The 16,458-nt window shown below is 47.8% G+C and overlaps 1 protein-coding gene and 1 long non-coding RNA gene across 2 annotated transcripts in view; one reads left to right on the forward strand and one right to left on the reverse strand.

Annotated features, from left to right (window-relative positions):
* Nucleotides 1-814: 814 nt before the first annotated feature.
* Nucleotides 815-7,093, reverse strand: LOC135977746 (collagen alpha-2(I) chain-like). The gene is made up of 3 exons (XM_065579007.1): nt 7,050-7,093; nt 4,829-5,927; nt 815-1,003 (listed from the first exon to the last, which is right to left on the reverse strand). Exons 1-2 carry the CDS (start codon nt 7,091-7,093, stop codon nt 4,976-4,978), a joined length of 996 nt encoding a protein of 331 aa, XP_065435079.1. The 3' UTR covers nt 815-1,003; nt 4,829-4,975.
* A 1,665-nt stretch (nt 7,094-8,758) lies between these two features.
* Nucleotides 8,759-16,458, forward strand: part of LOC135977741 (uncharacterized) — a 33,147-nt gene continuing 25,447 nt past the window's right edge. Inside the window, exons 1-3 of the long non-coding RNA XR_010595193.1 lie at nt 8,759-10,012; nt 13,867-14,016; nt 14,400-14,485. This is a non-coding gene — a long non-coding RNA (uncharacterized LOC135977741). The remainder of the gene's footprint in view (nt 10,013-13,866; nt 14,017-14,399; nt 14,486-16,458) is intronic.

The following is a 16,458-nucleotide window of genomic DNA, read 5'->3' on the forward strand; positions in this document are numbered from 1 at the left end:
TTCCAGAAAAAGGAAATAGGTTGGTAGGAACTTTATTAAAATTACGCACATTAAAAGAAAAAATAAAAGAGAGAAACATGCTCCAGAAGCCAGTCCGTAGTTCCTTAATGGAGACTGAGGTGAAGTTAAATTAGACAAAGAAAAGGATACTGAAATTTAAACCATAGCAACTCCAACTTCCAAATGCATAATTTGCAGCACAAGAATAAAGAGGGTTCCCCCACCTCATCCCATATTTAAGAGCAACTTTTGCAATTCATTCTCATTTACAAGTTTTGAAGAACTTCTGCTAAGTTTGTAACTAAAAGTTAAGTTTCTAGAACTGCCTGTTGAGATGAATGGAAGTTAAATACCATGGAATTACACTACGCTGTGCAATGAATTTTAAATGGTGGCAGACAGAACAATTAGACTTACAGAAAAGCAGAGGGCCAAAACTAGTGAAAGAGCATGCGCCCTGTTGACTGCCCAAGCATCAGTAGACTGTGAGACTAATTATTAGGGGCTAAATTCCTCTTTCAGATCTGGGTCTGGAACTCCACTGAAGACAAATAGTAACTGAGGGCAAGTGTAACTTATGGCCAAGTTTGGTTCATTGCAGATAGGAGAAAGGATAACTCTGGAATGATGAAACAGGAAGACAGAAAAGACAACAAAGTCCAACATTTATGTTATGGTAGTAGCTTTATCAATGGTGTGCTTCCCAAAACTGGACAGATCTCTATTTACCTCTTGCCAGAGGGGGGCGCCCGCCGATGGCCGCCAGGCCAGAGGGGGGCGCCCGCCGATGCCCGGCTTCCGAAAGATGGTGCTCAGCTAGTGAGGGTCTAATTCTGCCCGAAGAAACATAACATTTTCATGCTGTGACGTTCTGTACCTCCACCACTCTGGCCGACTTACCAGACCCCCCAGATAGCCATGGCTGCAATGTTTCCCATTCTCCGGTTACTTTCTGTGGGTGTTGGAGATGTGTATTCCCCACCAGGGTGAAGTTCAGGGGAAGCTGTTGAGGAGAGAGGGAAATAAGTAGTGTGAATACTAGGACAGGCTAAGGTGACAAAATAAACACAGGGTAATGGGAGGGGAGCCAAATCACCTTTTTCAGGAAATCTGTACTACTGTACAGCCACAGGTGCCGGATTCCTCTGGGTTCCAGGGCTACTCAACCCGCCCCCCACTCTGCCCACGGCCCCACCCGCCCCCATCCCCTAAGCTCCCACCCCTGCCCCGCCTCTTGCCGCCCCCGCTGCTCCCCAGGTCCTGCCCTCACCCCTTCCCCAACCCCCGCCCTGCCTTTTCCCACCCCACCCCACCCCCTCCTCACCTCGTCTGACCCCCTTCTGTCCCCTCCTCCGAGTGTGCCTCATCCCTGCTCCTCTTTCTGCCTCCCAGCGCCTCCTGCACGCCGTGGAACAGCTGATTGTGGCGGGTGGGAGGCACTGGGAGGGAGGGAGGGAGCTGGCTGCCGGTGGGTGCTAAGCACCCACTAATTTTTTTCAGTTGGCGCTCCAGCCCTGGAGCCCCCAAGGGGTTGGCACCTATGGTAACAGCAATTCAGGGGTCTGGAACAATTTTTATAGTGGGGATGCTGAAAGCCATTGAACAACACTGTAAACCCCATGTATGATGGAAACCGTGCATTCGCTTGCTAATATCACTTCATGCTGGGCACCCCAGTGCCCCTAGTTCCAGCTCCCCTGCAGCATATATGCAAACGGCTAGTCTCTTGCTTGAGGAAAGTTAGTTACAAATTGCTCAGAGCCTGCTGCAGAGGATTCGTGCAGGGATAGAGCCATCTGCACGGGACTCTTACTTGTGCCACATGGAAGTGAGATGAGGTGCCTGGAGTAAGATGCTTTTGCACATACTTCTCTTGGGTTGTTCTTCGTACAGTTATGATCCACGTGGGGGGCCTTTAGCGAGCATGCACACATTGGGCTGGGACAGTGCTAGTACAGCTCTAGTGGGCGTAGCTTGCAATATCAGTGGCACAAAAATTACGTTGTGTGGAAACACCTTGTGTTCTGTACAGAAACCAGAGCCTCATCTCTTTCTAGGATGAAAGCTGGAGACAAACCTGTCACTATTTCCTCCTGCCTACCAATGGTAGGATAAAGGCGAGCTTAAGTGGGGATCTAGTAGTAGCGTATTCCTCCCTTTTTATTCCCCTAAGGTTGGCTTTCCCACAGGAAGGCCTAAAATCCTAGATGATAGAAATCGCCCAATGGCTTCTTAAGGAAATGAATTCATTTGTTATATGTAGCCCAGCTTAAAAACAGTGTGATGGAATGATTGGCGGGAGGTTCCCCTCTGCACCATAGGGGTAATGATTTAGTTAGACTTTGAAGAAGAACGTGTATGGCTCCCACATGCTCTGTTACTGCCATGTACCACCAGAGAGGGGGATACATCTTGGAGGTTGTGAACCAATCTGTTTATAATCCTTGACTTGTTTATACAGTCTATTGTTTTTGGTTGTTGTTTTTTGCTCTCATTTTAATGTAATTGTGTTTTGTCAATATAACCTGTAGGTTTCCACTCCACCAAGGAATGAAAGAAGGCAGAGAGACTTGAGCAGGAAAGAACTCCTACTACCGATAGGCACAGCTACTGAAAAAAACCTGCACCATAAGAAAGGATAGGCATTTGTTGTAAGAGTTAACTCCTTGTACGTGCCTCTAAACCAGCAGGTCCCAAGTTGAGGTTTATGTATCGGTGGTGGCACATGGAGGACCTGATGGTGGTCTTCAGTGAGCAGGCAGATCTCACGTTCCTAGTACTGAAATTACTGTCAATATGTTCCTAGTACTACTTTTCTTTGGAAGCATTTGCTGTACCTGCCACGAAGGCGTTACCTGATCTCGAAGAGGTGAGGAAATGGTCCATAGAACAATTTTTGTAAGATTAGGCCCACATCAGAACTGTTTTAGAACCCCAGAGGAAAGACAAGCAAAGGCTTCTGCAGTGGCGCCATCTGTTGACTTTGAATGTACAGAGGCTCCTATTAGCAACTCCGTATTTTCGGTTGCATTATGAAAGGGATTGCCAGTGGGGAATATGTTCCTGTTTTTTCTCTAAAGGGAGATTGACAATCATTGTGAGAACTCACACCCAATTTGTTTTTATACTATTGGAACATTTAACGTAGTGGCTGTTTGACTTCTTTTAAAAACTTTTAAATAAGAAATCTCCAGTTTTAGTGTCTGGCTTAAATTTGTCCTAGGCAGTGCTAGCAACTCTTCAGAATACTGTCTACGTACCCAGATTTGGTAGAGAGGTAGATCCTCACTAGGTCTGGTCTAAGGGCTAGTTTTGTTTTGTTTTTCAAATCGTTTTAAATTATTGGGTTTAGGGTAACTTTTAGTCATTATTCACATTACAACTGCAATTTTGACGCACTGTGCTCATAAAACTGGCTGTTGGTGGAACATGCAGTCCATGAGCACACAAGCTTGATTTTAGGCCGGTAGGGGGAGGGCAAAAGGGGTAGCCCCCATAGGCGCAGACTCTAGTGGCGCTGGTGGGTGCTCAAGCCCCCTCTACCCCCAGCCCTGGCCCGACTCCACCCCTGCTCCGCCTCTCCTATCCCCATTCCAGTAGTAACTGATTGATGTATTCCACCAAATGGGGAGCTGCATTTTAGAGGTGACAAAGAGAAACTTTGATAATCCTAATACAAAATGGCCTCTTCCTGCTCTCATTATTCACATGTAATTTTGTTTGTGGTGTATGCCCAAGAATGAATTGGATCTGGGTGCACACAAAGGTAATGGGATCAGGCGGTGGGGGCACAAAGCTGATAAGAGTGCATGCGAGCACAAACTTAATAGTGGGGGCAGTGCTAGTAAGTGTATTGTGCGTAGGTGTTGGATACATACAAACCTGATTTGATTTGGGTGGGGGGAGAGGGTATGTGAATGCACATAAACCTGATGGATGGGGTATGGACAGGCTAATTACAAACTAACAATTGATATGTATTAAGGGATGCATGCACTCTTGCTTAGTGGGGGAAAGGGCACCAATCTAGCCTCTTCCAATACAACCGTCTACTACACCAAACATCCAAATGGCCAAGGTTTTCTGGGGAAAAATAACCTGGTAAAAAGTAGAATAGGAAAAGGTGGCAGAGTTCAGGTGTGGCGTGGGGTCTGTTTGAATGGAAAGGCTAATTATCATTCAGTAACTATGATTTTTAATATGGAATTATTGTGAACTGGGACACTGATTCATCAATGTATTTAAGCATGTTCCTGATTGGAGCACTAACAGCAGTGGGATGGCTCACATACTTTAAGTTAGTCACGTGCATAAGTACTCTCTGGAATTGGGGTTTTAAGGCTGAACAATTACAGGGCTTTTCTCTTCTCCTTTTTTCTTTTTGGTTCAATAGGTATTTAATTCAACTCATTATTGCTATAGGTTGCCATTTTATATAAAATAATTATTTATTCATCAGAAACAAATGCCTACAGTAATTACATAAATAGGAACAATAAATAAATGACTGACCTAAAGATCCTGTTACAAATGGCGTAAAATGATCTGAAACGATTGTCACAGTGCACAGATAGAATAAATAGTAACAGCTTTTAAAATTCCACCGCATCTCATTTTAAATCCTGTATAAAATATTACTTGATTTTGATGAGTACTTCTAAAAATGTTGGTATTTAAATTTCTAAACTTCTTTGTGAGTTTGTCCTAGATTTGAAAACCCCATCATTCCACATGGATTCTCCTGCTAGCACTGAGGCTGAAGTGCTTGTCTCTTATGAAAGAAATTGGTCTCTCTTCACTTTCAGCCTGGGAAACTATAGGTCCTTACCATGGGCGTGCGCACGGGGTGGGCCCGGGCACACACCCTAATGCCCATGGGCCGGATCCGGATCTGGCCCCTCGGGGCTTTGCATCCGGCCCGCGGGATTTGCCCCCCGTGGTGCCGCAGGCCCCGCGCTGCTTTCCGAAGCAGCCATCAGGGCAGCATGTCTCTGGGGGTAAGGGGTTGCTCTAGGCACCGCCTCCCGAAGCTCCCATTGGCCGGGAACGGGGAACTGCGGCCAATGGGAGCTTCAGGGGAGGTACCTGGAGGCGTGGCAAGGGCAGCGTGCAGAGCCCTGTGCTGCCCCGCCCCTCCCCTCCCCTCCCCCGGGAGCGGCCCGGCATGGGGCCCTGGCAGGCAGGGAGCGCGCCGCTGCGGGTAAGCCCGAACCTCTCCTGCACCCCCTCTCCCTGCCCTGAGCCCCCGGCCTGCACCCCGTTGAGCCGGGCTCCCCCTCCCCAGGGCTGGGCTGGCTGCTTTAACAGCCCCATGTGCTCCCTGGCAGCCTCCCACCCGGCAGCACCAACACAGCCGCTTAAGGTGGCCCGCGGGGGTGCTGCCCCAGCTCCCCGCCCCAAGGCAGCTGCCCCCCTCCAGCGCCCAGGGTCCCAAACCCGCCTGCGGCTCCCCGCGCTGGCCAGGGGCCCGGGCACCACCCGGGGGGTCAGGCCGCCCCTGAGCCCAGCCCACCTTAAGTGGGGCCTGGGAGCCAGCAGGCCCGGGGCAGGGGGCGAGCCCGGCCCACAGGCCCCCTCCCGCAGCCCGGCTGCGAGCTCCGCTCCCCGGCGCTGTTCGGGGACTCCGGCCCGGCACCCTCGGGCTTGAGTCCAGCCCTGGGAGCAGCCCGGCGCCCTGCGATCCACCCTGGCTGCCTCTGCCCGGCCTGGCCCCAAGCGCCCAGCCCGGCCCCCTCTGCCCGGCCCTCGAGCCTGCCTGCCAGGGCGGGGGAGCCCAGATCCCCAGCCCCGGGCCTGCCTGCAAACAGCCTACCCTCCTGCACCCCAACTCCCTCTCCTGAGCCCCCTGCCTGCACCTCTCACCCCAACTCCCTGCCCTGAACCCCCTGCCTGCACCCTGTACCCCTCCTGCATCCCAACTCCCTGTCCTGAGCCCCCTGCCTGCACCTCTCACCCAACCCCCCTGCCCTGAGCTCCCAACCCCTTGTCCTGAGCCCCCTGCCTGCACCTCTCACCCCAACCCCCTGCCCTGAGCTCCCAACCCCCTGCCCTGAGCCCCCTGCCTGCACCTCTCACCCCAACCCCCTGCCCTGAACCCCCTGCCTGCACCCTGTACCCCTCCTGCATCCCAACTCCCTGCCCTGAGCCCCCTGCCTGCATCTCTCTCCCCAACCCCCTGTCCTGAGCCCCCTTCCTGCACCTTGCCCCCCAACCCCTGCCCCACAACTCCCTGCCCTGAGCCCCCGGCCTGCACCTTGCCCCGCAACCCCCTGCCCTGAGCCCCCTCCTGCCCCCAACCCGCTGCCCTGAACCCCCTGCCTGCACCCTGTACCCCTCCTGCATCCCAACTCCCTGCCCTGAGTCCCCTGACTGCACCTCTCACCCCAACCCCCTGCCCTGAGCTCCCAACCCCCTGTCCAGAGCCCCCTTCCTGCACCTTGCCCCCCAACCCCTGCCCCACAACTCCCTGCCCTGAGCCCCCTGCCTGCACCTTGCCCCGCAACCCCCTGCCCTGAGCCCCCTCCTGCCCCCAACCCCCTGCCGTGAGCCCCCTGCCTGCACCCTGTACCCCTCCTGCACCCCAACTCCCTGTCCTGAGCCCCCTGCCGCACCTCTCCTGCATCCCAACTCCCTGTCCTAAGCCCCCTGCCACACCCTGGCCCCCAATCCCTTGCCCTGAGCCCCCTCCTGCACTCCGCACCCCTCCTGTACCCCAAGCCCCTTCCCTGAGCCCCCTCATACATCCCACACCCTCCTCTGTCCCAATCCCTTGCCCTGAGCCCCTTCCTGCACACTGCACCCCTCCTGAACCCCTGCCCTGAGCCCCCTGCCGCACTCCGCCCCCTCTTGCACCTCAACCCCCTTCCCTGAGCCCCCTCATACATCCCACACCCCCTCCTCTGCCCCCCAATCCCTTGCCCTGAGCCCCTTCCCGCACACAGCACCCCCTCCCACACCCAGCCGTTTATGATGTTCGCCTTTCAAAAAAAAAAAAAATTCCCTGGGTGCACACCCTAATGCAATGTGCTGCGCACGCCTATGGTCCTTACCTCCTGGTCAGAGAGTCCCATTTTCCATCACTGCAACCAAACATGTCTCCGCATGCCCAACTTGCTGATGAGTCTGTGTTGGAATATCTGAATGGAACTCTCACCTCAGGTCGTTTCAGAGAGATTTTTGCAAAAGCAGCAGGAAGATTTCCCAGATTGCCACCTTGCCGTTCCCCTTCAGAGACACTCGAGGCTTGAAAACCCCTTGGGGCCACCTGAAATCTCTCCCTTCGTTCTGACATTAGAGGAAAATTATGCACATCTTTTTTCTTGCAAAGTTTTTTCCAGTTCATATTTGTTATGCTGTTATACTGTGCTTAAGCTGCCTGTTACAATTCAGACATGAGATTTTGATCAGAGAAGAGTTGAACCACAGAAATATATAGCAAACACATTATGTCAACAATGTTTAAGGTTTAACCCTTTCTTAATTTTCTTGTAACTTTTTTGCATCGATATCCTTCATTTTGCAATTTAAACTTTGAGTAAATCAACAGAGTATTATCACATAAATTGTAATATGGACAGTTGGAATTTCATTATGGAGTGAAAAGAACAGGAGTACTTGTGGCACCTTAGAGACTAAGAATGCTCTAATAAATTTGTTAGTCTCTAAGGTGCCACAAGTACTCCTGTTCTTTTTGCAGATACAGACTAACACGGCTGCTACTCTGAAACCTGCCATTGTGGAGTGAGTGTATTGCATAATACAAGGTCAAGCATTTTGGAGCCTTAGAAATCACTGTGGGAAAAATCAGTAGAGAGGAGGGAATCCACTGCACGATACAATTTCCTCCAACTGTTTTAAGCTCTGTAGTCACTGCATCCTCAGCTGGAATGAAATGAGAGTTGGTTGAAACACAAAGGGAAAAATAAATGTTTCCCTTTATTAACGGCAATACATGAAATGAAAATATCTTTCTACACCTCATCATCTTACAAGTCTTATGCTCAGTTCACATATTTTATAAATGTCTCTAGGAAACTTCTCAAGCTCCGCTATATGATGAGGACAGAGTGAATGTATCGCATAACACGTCAAGCGTTCTGGAGTGTTAGAAGTCACCGTGGGAAGAATCAGCAGAGAGGAGGGATTCCACTGCATCCTTCTGTTTTAACCTCAGTAGTTGCAGCAGCCGGAGCTGAAATGAAATAGGGAATGGTTGAAATACAAAGGGAAAAAATATAATTTTCATTGAATTGATCTCAATAAATTAAATGAAAATATCTCTTCCACACATAAGCTCGCAAGTCATTTAGTATGTTCATATTTTTTTTTAAAGTCTCTAGGAAGCTTCTCAAACCTTGAAATACTAGAAATAGTTCTCATGAGGACAGATGAATGAATAGCAACCCTGATCATAATAGAAACACACTACATATGTAGAAGTCAGAGTACTTTAGGGGTGGAGGGGAAGTACACCTCTACCCCGATATAAGGCGACCCGTTATAACAGGAATTCGGATATAACACGGTAAAGCAGCGCTCTGGGGGGCGGGGCTGCGCGCTCCGGCGGATCGGCGCATCAGCGTGTCTGGCTTCGACACGCTGCTCTGAGCGGTGTGTTAAAGGTGCTGGGCCGGGGCCGAGGGGTTGGATAAGGGGCAGAGGGTCAGGGGACAGGGAGTGGGGGGTTTGGATGGTTCAGAGGCTCTGGGGGGCGGGGCAGTCGGGGGATGGGGAATGGGGGCGTTGGATAGACCGTGGGAGTCCTAGGGGTGATTAGGGACAGGGGGGTCTCTGGAGGAAAGGTTTAGGCCCCTCAAAAATATTGGCAAATCTCAACTTTAACCATTTCCTCCAATTTAGACGGCACATTTAAAATGTAGACAGCACAAACCGTCGGTCTCTTCCTTCTGTGAAACTATAGGAGAGAGTGTGCTCTGAGAAAATGAAACCTTAACTAATTGTTATTTCCCGATCTTAATATTCCTACCGGAGCTGAGGAATAGATGTAGTTGAAAGGTGTGAATATCATGTCCTGTTGATCACTCCAAGTAGCTGACAGTAGTGAAAAATTGAGAATAAATCATAAAACAGGATGAGCAATTAGGATAATAAAACATGCTAGAGAGGTACCCACATGGATGACTATGATTTCCAATGTGGTCAGAAGGAGGTTATGCAGAGAAGTCACATTAGGTATTTTTTTACCAAGTGTGTCCCTGGGATGAAAGAATTCAAATATTTTTTTAAAAATTGAAATTCAGTGTTCACCACTTTTGCTGGTTCCTTCTCTTTTAACATTTGCCTTCCCCTTTGCTTGGGCAGGGGAATTCTTCTGGTTTGTTTAATTCTCTTCCCTTCCTGTGGTCACGTTTCATTTTCTGGATCTCAAGCCCTAGCGCAGACTGTTGTGCTGGAGTTTCCATCATTGCAGAGAAATGTGTTTTAATTCAACAAGAAAAGAAAAATCACACGAAGAAACCATGAAAACATTTTTCTGCACATTAATTTGGTTAGAGTCTCCCAAGTTTTCCTGCACTTTTATAAGAAATTTGAGATTTTTGCTTCAAATTTTTGAAAGACACACTGCAAAGCAGAGAAAACAGACTTAGCAGAGCCCCCAGACTGTCCTGGGCTATGCTCCCCATTCTCCCATGATTTTCCAGCGGTGTTGGGCATCTGTATTCCACACCAGGGTGAAATCCCAGGGGAAGATGTTGCGGGGTACTGAAAGCAAATGAACAAAACTGCAAACCCAGTATACGATGAGACCATGTTTCGGTGGCTCTTATTACTTAAAGCTTCACACCCCCAGCACCCATTGTTCCAGCCTGGGGCAGCCCTGGCAGGGTGGCTGTAATGGAACCACGCTGATCGGGACCAGAAGGCAGGTCTCACAAAGCCCTAGAAGTGATGCGGACACTCAGGCGCTTTGTGTGGAAAGATTTTGTGTTCCGTGCAGAAGTCATCGGGTCATCTATTTCTATGATGAAAGCCTGCTAGTGGGATGATAAAGGTGAGCTTAAGTGGGGATGTATTGGTGGTGTTTTCCTCCCCTTTTATCTACCTGTGGCTGGCTTTCCCACAGGAAGACCTAAAGTCATAGATGATGGATAACCTCAAATGGCTCTTAAGTAGATGAAAAGATTCTTCCACATAGCACAGCTTAAAAACAGTGTGATGGAATGATTGTCAGGAGGTTCTCCTCTGCACTATAGGCGTAATGAAGACGTTAGACTTTGAGGAAGAGTTTGTATGGCTCCCAGGTGCAATAGGACCAGGTCAAGGCCCCTCTCCAGCCACTCCCCATAATTGAGGTTCCATTTCAGCATGTAGGTGTAGATAGTCTGGGTCGTTTCCCTAAGAAGACACCCAGAGGAAAGCTGTACAAACCGACTTGCTTGGCTGCAAGGCCAGAGGCGGTATCGACGGTGGCCGCAAGTTTCATAAAGATGTGTTCAGCTATTGAGGGTCTAATCCTCCCAGAAGAAATGTAACATTTTCATAGTGTGATGTTCTGTACCTCCACCACTCAGGCAGTGCAGCTCCCCCGTCCCACTCTTAGAGCCATAACTGAGTCCCACATGTATATATTTGTTATAACATTGCATTGGCCAGGGAGCATCACTTTATATTGCACATGCTACATTGTACGTGTACATTATACATACAATCATATTTCCTTTTGTAAAGATGTAACCACCTTATGTAAAATTGAGCAAAATGCTTAAAACAGTTCAAGCGCATTATGAGAGGAAAATATACACACTGAAAATGTGTTGCAGTTACTCAAGTATTTCCCAGGCCTATCTCCTTCAGTCCTGCATCTCAGGATAGAAGATACTGTAGACCGGCTATAAGCTGTACAAAGGGAGACTGTCTCTACAATGTAAAAAGGTGAAGTGGTCTAAGACATACTTGCTTTTCTTGGGCAAGACCTCATGAAATCAGATTACCCATCCTTCCGTTTTGCTCAGTTTTGCTGTGGAAAAGAATGAAAGCCGGCACCTCCTAGAGTAGGAAACCTCCCAAACATTTTTTTGCCAAACATTTTAGAAACTAGTCAACCACTATATTAAGTCACACATGCTGCCCTATCCTCTGTTTATATACCAGACCAGAATACAAGCAGAATAGTGGTACTGTGCTGAGAGCAGGGTGTGTGCTGGGAAGTCTCTATGCCCTTGAACTCTTGTCGTGCCTTTCTTTGCAACAGAATGGAGGGCTGCGGGTGTAGCCACTAGACGGCTCTGTGCTGTAGTAGGTGACAACCAATGGATGAGGTGTATAGGAACCCCATTTGTCTCTACCACTAGAGCACCACTGCAGCTATTCCTTGGCAACCCAGCAGGCTGAGGGGCAAAACAGTCCACCCAAAGCCAGATTGTTGAGCTTTGATGAGAGGTGGCCCCATTTGGTCCCATGTGTTCTGTGTTTCTCGCCTCATTTTCTTGCTAAGCGAGAGACGGATTTTTCCTGTGGTGGTTTCTTTTCACAATTTTTAGTGTCTTTTTTCTTCGCGTTCATCCCTGTATATTTATACAAGGCACCCAGTTTACTGTTCCACCATTTCTGTTTTGGGGAGGATGTTTTCTCCATTCTACTAGACACTGTTCTCTTTATTGTCCTGACACCAATATAAAAACTGTTTCACCAAGCTAGAGGTTTTATAAAATGCCAAACGCTGTTGGGCTGTCCAGTCTAGAAATACCTTTTAGAAAATAACAGATCTTCCCACTAGGTCTAAATAATTATCTTCTATATTTCCCTTACTCCTACTGTTCATCTAACAATTATGGCACCGTAACAAATGTCATGGCCTATTTCCCACATCATTTCTCCTCCTTTTCCTCTCTCTCTCGGTCTCTGTCAAGCTTGCCTGTACTTTTCCTTTTATGGATAGCTTCATCTCCCTGTTAGACCAAAACTGTGTTAGATAACCAGTAAGGGCCATCAACTAAACCCCTTTAATCCTAATTTCTCTTGAGGGGCTTTCCAACCTCGGGGAACTTTTTGGCTAAAAGAAAAGCTCATCTCGGCCTATATTCGTCTGAACTTCTGACAACGTGGCAACCCTTCCGCACAACTCCTTTCACAAAAGACCAATTTCATATTTAGTGGGGTGATTGTTTTCGGTTACTTGACTGTGGGTTCACGCTGGTGATGGTCAAATGCGCAGATAATTGCAGCATCAATGCAACTGACATTTGGAAAATAATCAAATGTTAAACTAGCTTTTATGTTGACATTTTCTGACTTTCAAAAACATAGACTAAATATGCAAGTCAGAATGCATCAGTTCTCCCCAGGTATAAATCTGTGTGGTATAAATCTGCTCCTTGAACATCTGTCTGATACTTCTTTGTATAATGTATGAGGAAATGCAAGTGCACTGATATGACACACAGGATCACAACTAGGGTGACCAGACGGCAAATGTGAAAAATCGGGACAGGGAGTGGGGGGGTAATAGGAACCTATATAAGAAAAAGACCCCAAATTCGGGACTGTCCCTATAAAATCGGGACAGCTGGTCACCCTAATCACAACACAGACTGACGTACAAGCAGAAGGACATAAATAGACAAGACCGAGGTGCTATAGTTGTTACCTAAACACAAAATCTTACACAAGGTGAAGAACCGCCAAGCTATGGGAAAGGTGATTCCACGTCTCAGGAAGGATGTTTTTCATGCTCATACTCACAGAGTAAAACATACTCTTCGGTCTAGATTTGTTTTCATTTCAGGTCAAGGAAAAACATCAAAGAAAGGGCTTAACCCTAAGAGACACTAACCACTTCCTGCAAGGTCCTGATCACCCTGAACTCCCACTGAACTAGTGGGTGCTGAGCACTTCTCAGAATTGGGCCCAAAGACTGAACAAAGAGAAATTTTCCATGACCGAGAAAACAGAGTGACTGTAACATGCTGCATCTTAAGGACAAGATGGCAGCTGCATTAGGCAGGGAGAAAAATCTACTTTTAAAAGTGTAATCTTTAGAAAACAGCCTTTAATTGATATTGCTACGTGTAGAAAGACTAGTTAGACATAATAGGCAAGATTCTGTCACCCCTACTCACACTGAGTAATACCTCACTCTACTAACTACTGATTTCAATGGGGCTTGCTTGTGGGGTGTTGTACTAGTCAACATAAGGGGGAGAGAATCTGGCCCAACATGAGACCAATGGGCAGATCCTCAGCTCATGGAATGCAGCATGGCACCATTGGCTGGCCCAATAGCATGAAAAGAAAACAGATAACCCAGAGTAGAAGTCAGTTACAGTGATTGGTGTAAGAGGATCAGAGCCAAAGCCTGACAATAATTTTTTTATATATATATGGAAAGAGAGAGATCAACTCTCAGAGCTCATCCAGAGCTCTGAGATAATAATAGAGAGCCTCTGACTAAGCCAGCCCTGATTACAGAATGGGCCCCACCTGAGAGAAATTAGGTGATCCCAGGTTTAACTACTGAGTGGGCCCAGCTGAGGAAGGGCTGGAGGAAAGAGAATGCAGAGAGTCAAAAGGTGCCTGCAGGGGCTTGAGTGAGCACCCAGGGGACAGATTGGGAGACCGAGAAGGGAAGGAAAGAGGTGAGGAAGGAAATGGTGCATGGAAAACTGCACTATGGGTAGAGGATTTGACTTGGTTGTGCAGTCCAGGGCCCTGGGCTGTAACCCAGAATTGAGACTGAGATTGGGACTGGATTCCCCTACCAGCCCTCAGCAAGTGGTGTACAAGGGTAGCTGAGCCCAGTAAGGGGGCTGCAGTCTGAATGTGACCTTGCTGAAGAAGAGCTGTGGAGAGGCTGGAAGCTTTTGATTTCTATGAAGAGAGTTTAGAACTTTAGTCTGTTCCTTCCAGGGTCAGCCATCCACACTAAAGACTGTGCCCTGGCTGGAGGGGTGAGTTATCTAAAAGAAACCACCACAGCCCCAGAGTGACTGTTGACAAGGGCTGCTACCCCACAAGGATACCGTGATGCCATGCCTGGCCATGAGGCAGTGCAGGGTGGTGAGTAAACCCTGTTACAATGCTTTTTCTTAAATTCCTTTAATTGCAGCGTGTCTGAAACAACTACACTTTTGTAGTTTTCCTTGTCTGCTCTCTCTTTTCCTACCCCTCACGGCAAGCACTGTATCTCAGCCCTAGTCTACATCCAGCTGATGACAGCACCTTTGGTGAACAGTAAATGACTGACTGACTGACTGACCTTGGCCACTTCTATATTGCGTGAGTACATGTGCTGCTAGACCCCTCTCTGCAGAAGGGATTCTTTCAACAGCAAGTTAACATGAAGTGATTTACTTTGTCCATATTGGATACACGGTTCAGGGGGTGGGGGAACAACTCCAGGTTGCACGTGCTTTTGAAATGTTTACTTCCCTATTCCGTAGGTCCTTTGGAAGAAATGTCATACAAAATGAACTCAAAGATTGCCTACTTGGAACTTCTTCTTTTTTGGATGGGATAAGTATTGCTGGTAAGTCATATAAATAATTGTGCTGCTAACCTTTGAATTTACTTAGCTCCTGGCCTAGCCCAAATTTGGTTGTAGGTTGTCTTTGTTTGTTTTAATTCTACATAAATTGTGCTGCCTTGGAACAATAAATAAACTCCACACTAGAAAAGGCCCATTCTGTGCATTAAGGGCTGGCTTCCTCTCTCCTTTACTTTCATTCCATGAGTCATCCCCTGAATCCAGTGAGAAACTTTACTACTAAGACAGCGGACGTATGTGCTGTAGCAGAATTGATCCCTTGTTGCCACATTTTCAAGAGCTCGGTTCCCATTTGGGCGCTTTAGTGAAGCGGCCAGACTTTCAAAAGTGCTCCATACCTGCCAGCTCCCACCATTCTACCTTTTGAAAATCTGATGCTAAATGTTTGTCAGTGCCCTAATTATGTTCTTCAAAGGCAGAAGGAATGTGGGGTCTTTTGTGGTAGAGTAGTTCTGAGCCATTGTAGCTCAGAATAATAGAACAGACTTGATGCTGCAATTCAGCGAATGCAAATGATTGTAGTCCCTTGCTGAACTACATTTCCCAGGATTATTTCAACCTAAGATCAGAACTCTTCCTCTTCCCAGGTATAAATGCCAATGGAAAGTCTTGATAAAGGGTCTTAAACAGCATAGTGTAGAGACCATCCAACCAGGTATGCATGTATGTCTAAATGCCTCAGTTTCCTTAGCCCCGATTTAACTACTCTTGCCAAAAACTGTGGCATTTAAATTTTCCTGTAATTATATGCTTTCTTAAATACTCCTTTTTCACCAGCTCACTAACTGTCTGAGGTCATAACCTGCATGGTTCAGAATTGCTTGTGTGTTTGTCACTCTCAAGATGCTGGACTGCAAAAAGTAGGGGGGTTGGGGTGAAGCAGAACATATTCATGCAGACATCAGTTCATTTGTATGTATACATACATACATACATGTGCCTATTCCATACGTGCAAAGAGACCTGAGATCCCCTGACTCATTTGTTCACTGGCATAGCAAGCCGTGATTCCCCAAACAAGAAAATAAACCTACATAAAGGATCACATCCCCCTCCCCCTCCCTCCCCCCCAGTGTAATTCACAAAATAGAAGCACTAGGTAATAGTGCAGCTGGTGCCATGGCCAAGTGCTGCTGGGTATGTATCTACACTAGCCAACAGTAAAACAGCCATCGCTCTAGTACTTTATATAGGTGGCTAACACCATTCTATTTAAAACAAGAATTGTTCATTGCGGTATAGAAAGGAGCCCTCTGGGATCTATTTTCAAAATGTGTCCCATTCGAGAAATAGACGGTTGCCCCATTGTCCTCTATTGGGGCAGGCCTTCAAGGATGTTCCAACATTTTATTTTGTAAAATATATGGGCTCTTCCTGATCTCCAGCAGAGGGATGCTCCACAGACGAGGGCTCTCGGCTCCAGAGGGAAGTGTAACTTGTGCAGTGAGTGCTGGGCTTGTTGTTGTTTTGTTTTTCCGCCCCCCCCCAAGCTCTGTCAGTCATATTTCCTGTGTGGCTTGGTGTATTCTTGAAGGGTTGCACAGAGCCCCTGATCTAGCTCACATTATTGGGGCTTTATAGATTAGGCCTAGGACCGCAAAGCAAATCCAGCACTGGGGAGACACTCCAGAGCGTTGACCGTGGCCTAATAAGCTGTTGCCAAGGTGATGCTGTCAGGAGTTTGGCCAGCATGCTGGACCAATTGAAGCTTCATCTCGATTGGGCTGATGGAGGCAGTAGAGTGGAAGGTAAAGGCATGTATTGCTGCAGCCAGGGCTTCATCTGGGATGGGCAGGGGGGTTGTTTCCTGCTTCTGTTGTGCATAGCTGGAAGTCTCAAACAAACATCTGTTACTTTAGGGACTGTCTTCCCCTCAATTTAACATACACATGATACCTTGTTGTAGGGGGTTAGGACAACTCACCTTGATGGTGTCTTTTCTTGGCATGCCCATA

The sequence above is a fragment of the Chrysemys picta genome, unplaced genomic scaffold, assembly GCF_011386835.1.
Source record: "Chrysemys picta bellii isolate R12L10 unplaced genomic scaffold, ASM1138683v2 scaf22, whole genome shotgun sequence".
Lineage (NCBI taxonomy): Eukaryota > Metazoa > Chordata > Testudines > Emydidae > Chrysemys > Chrysemys picta.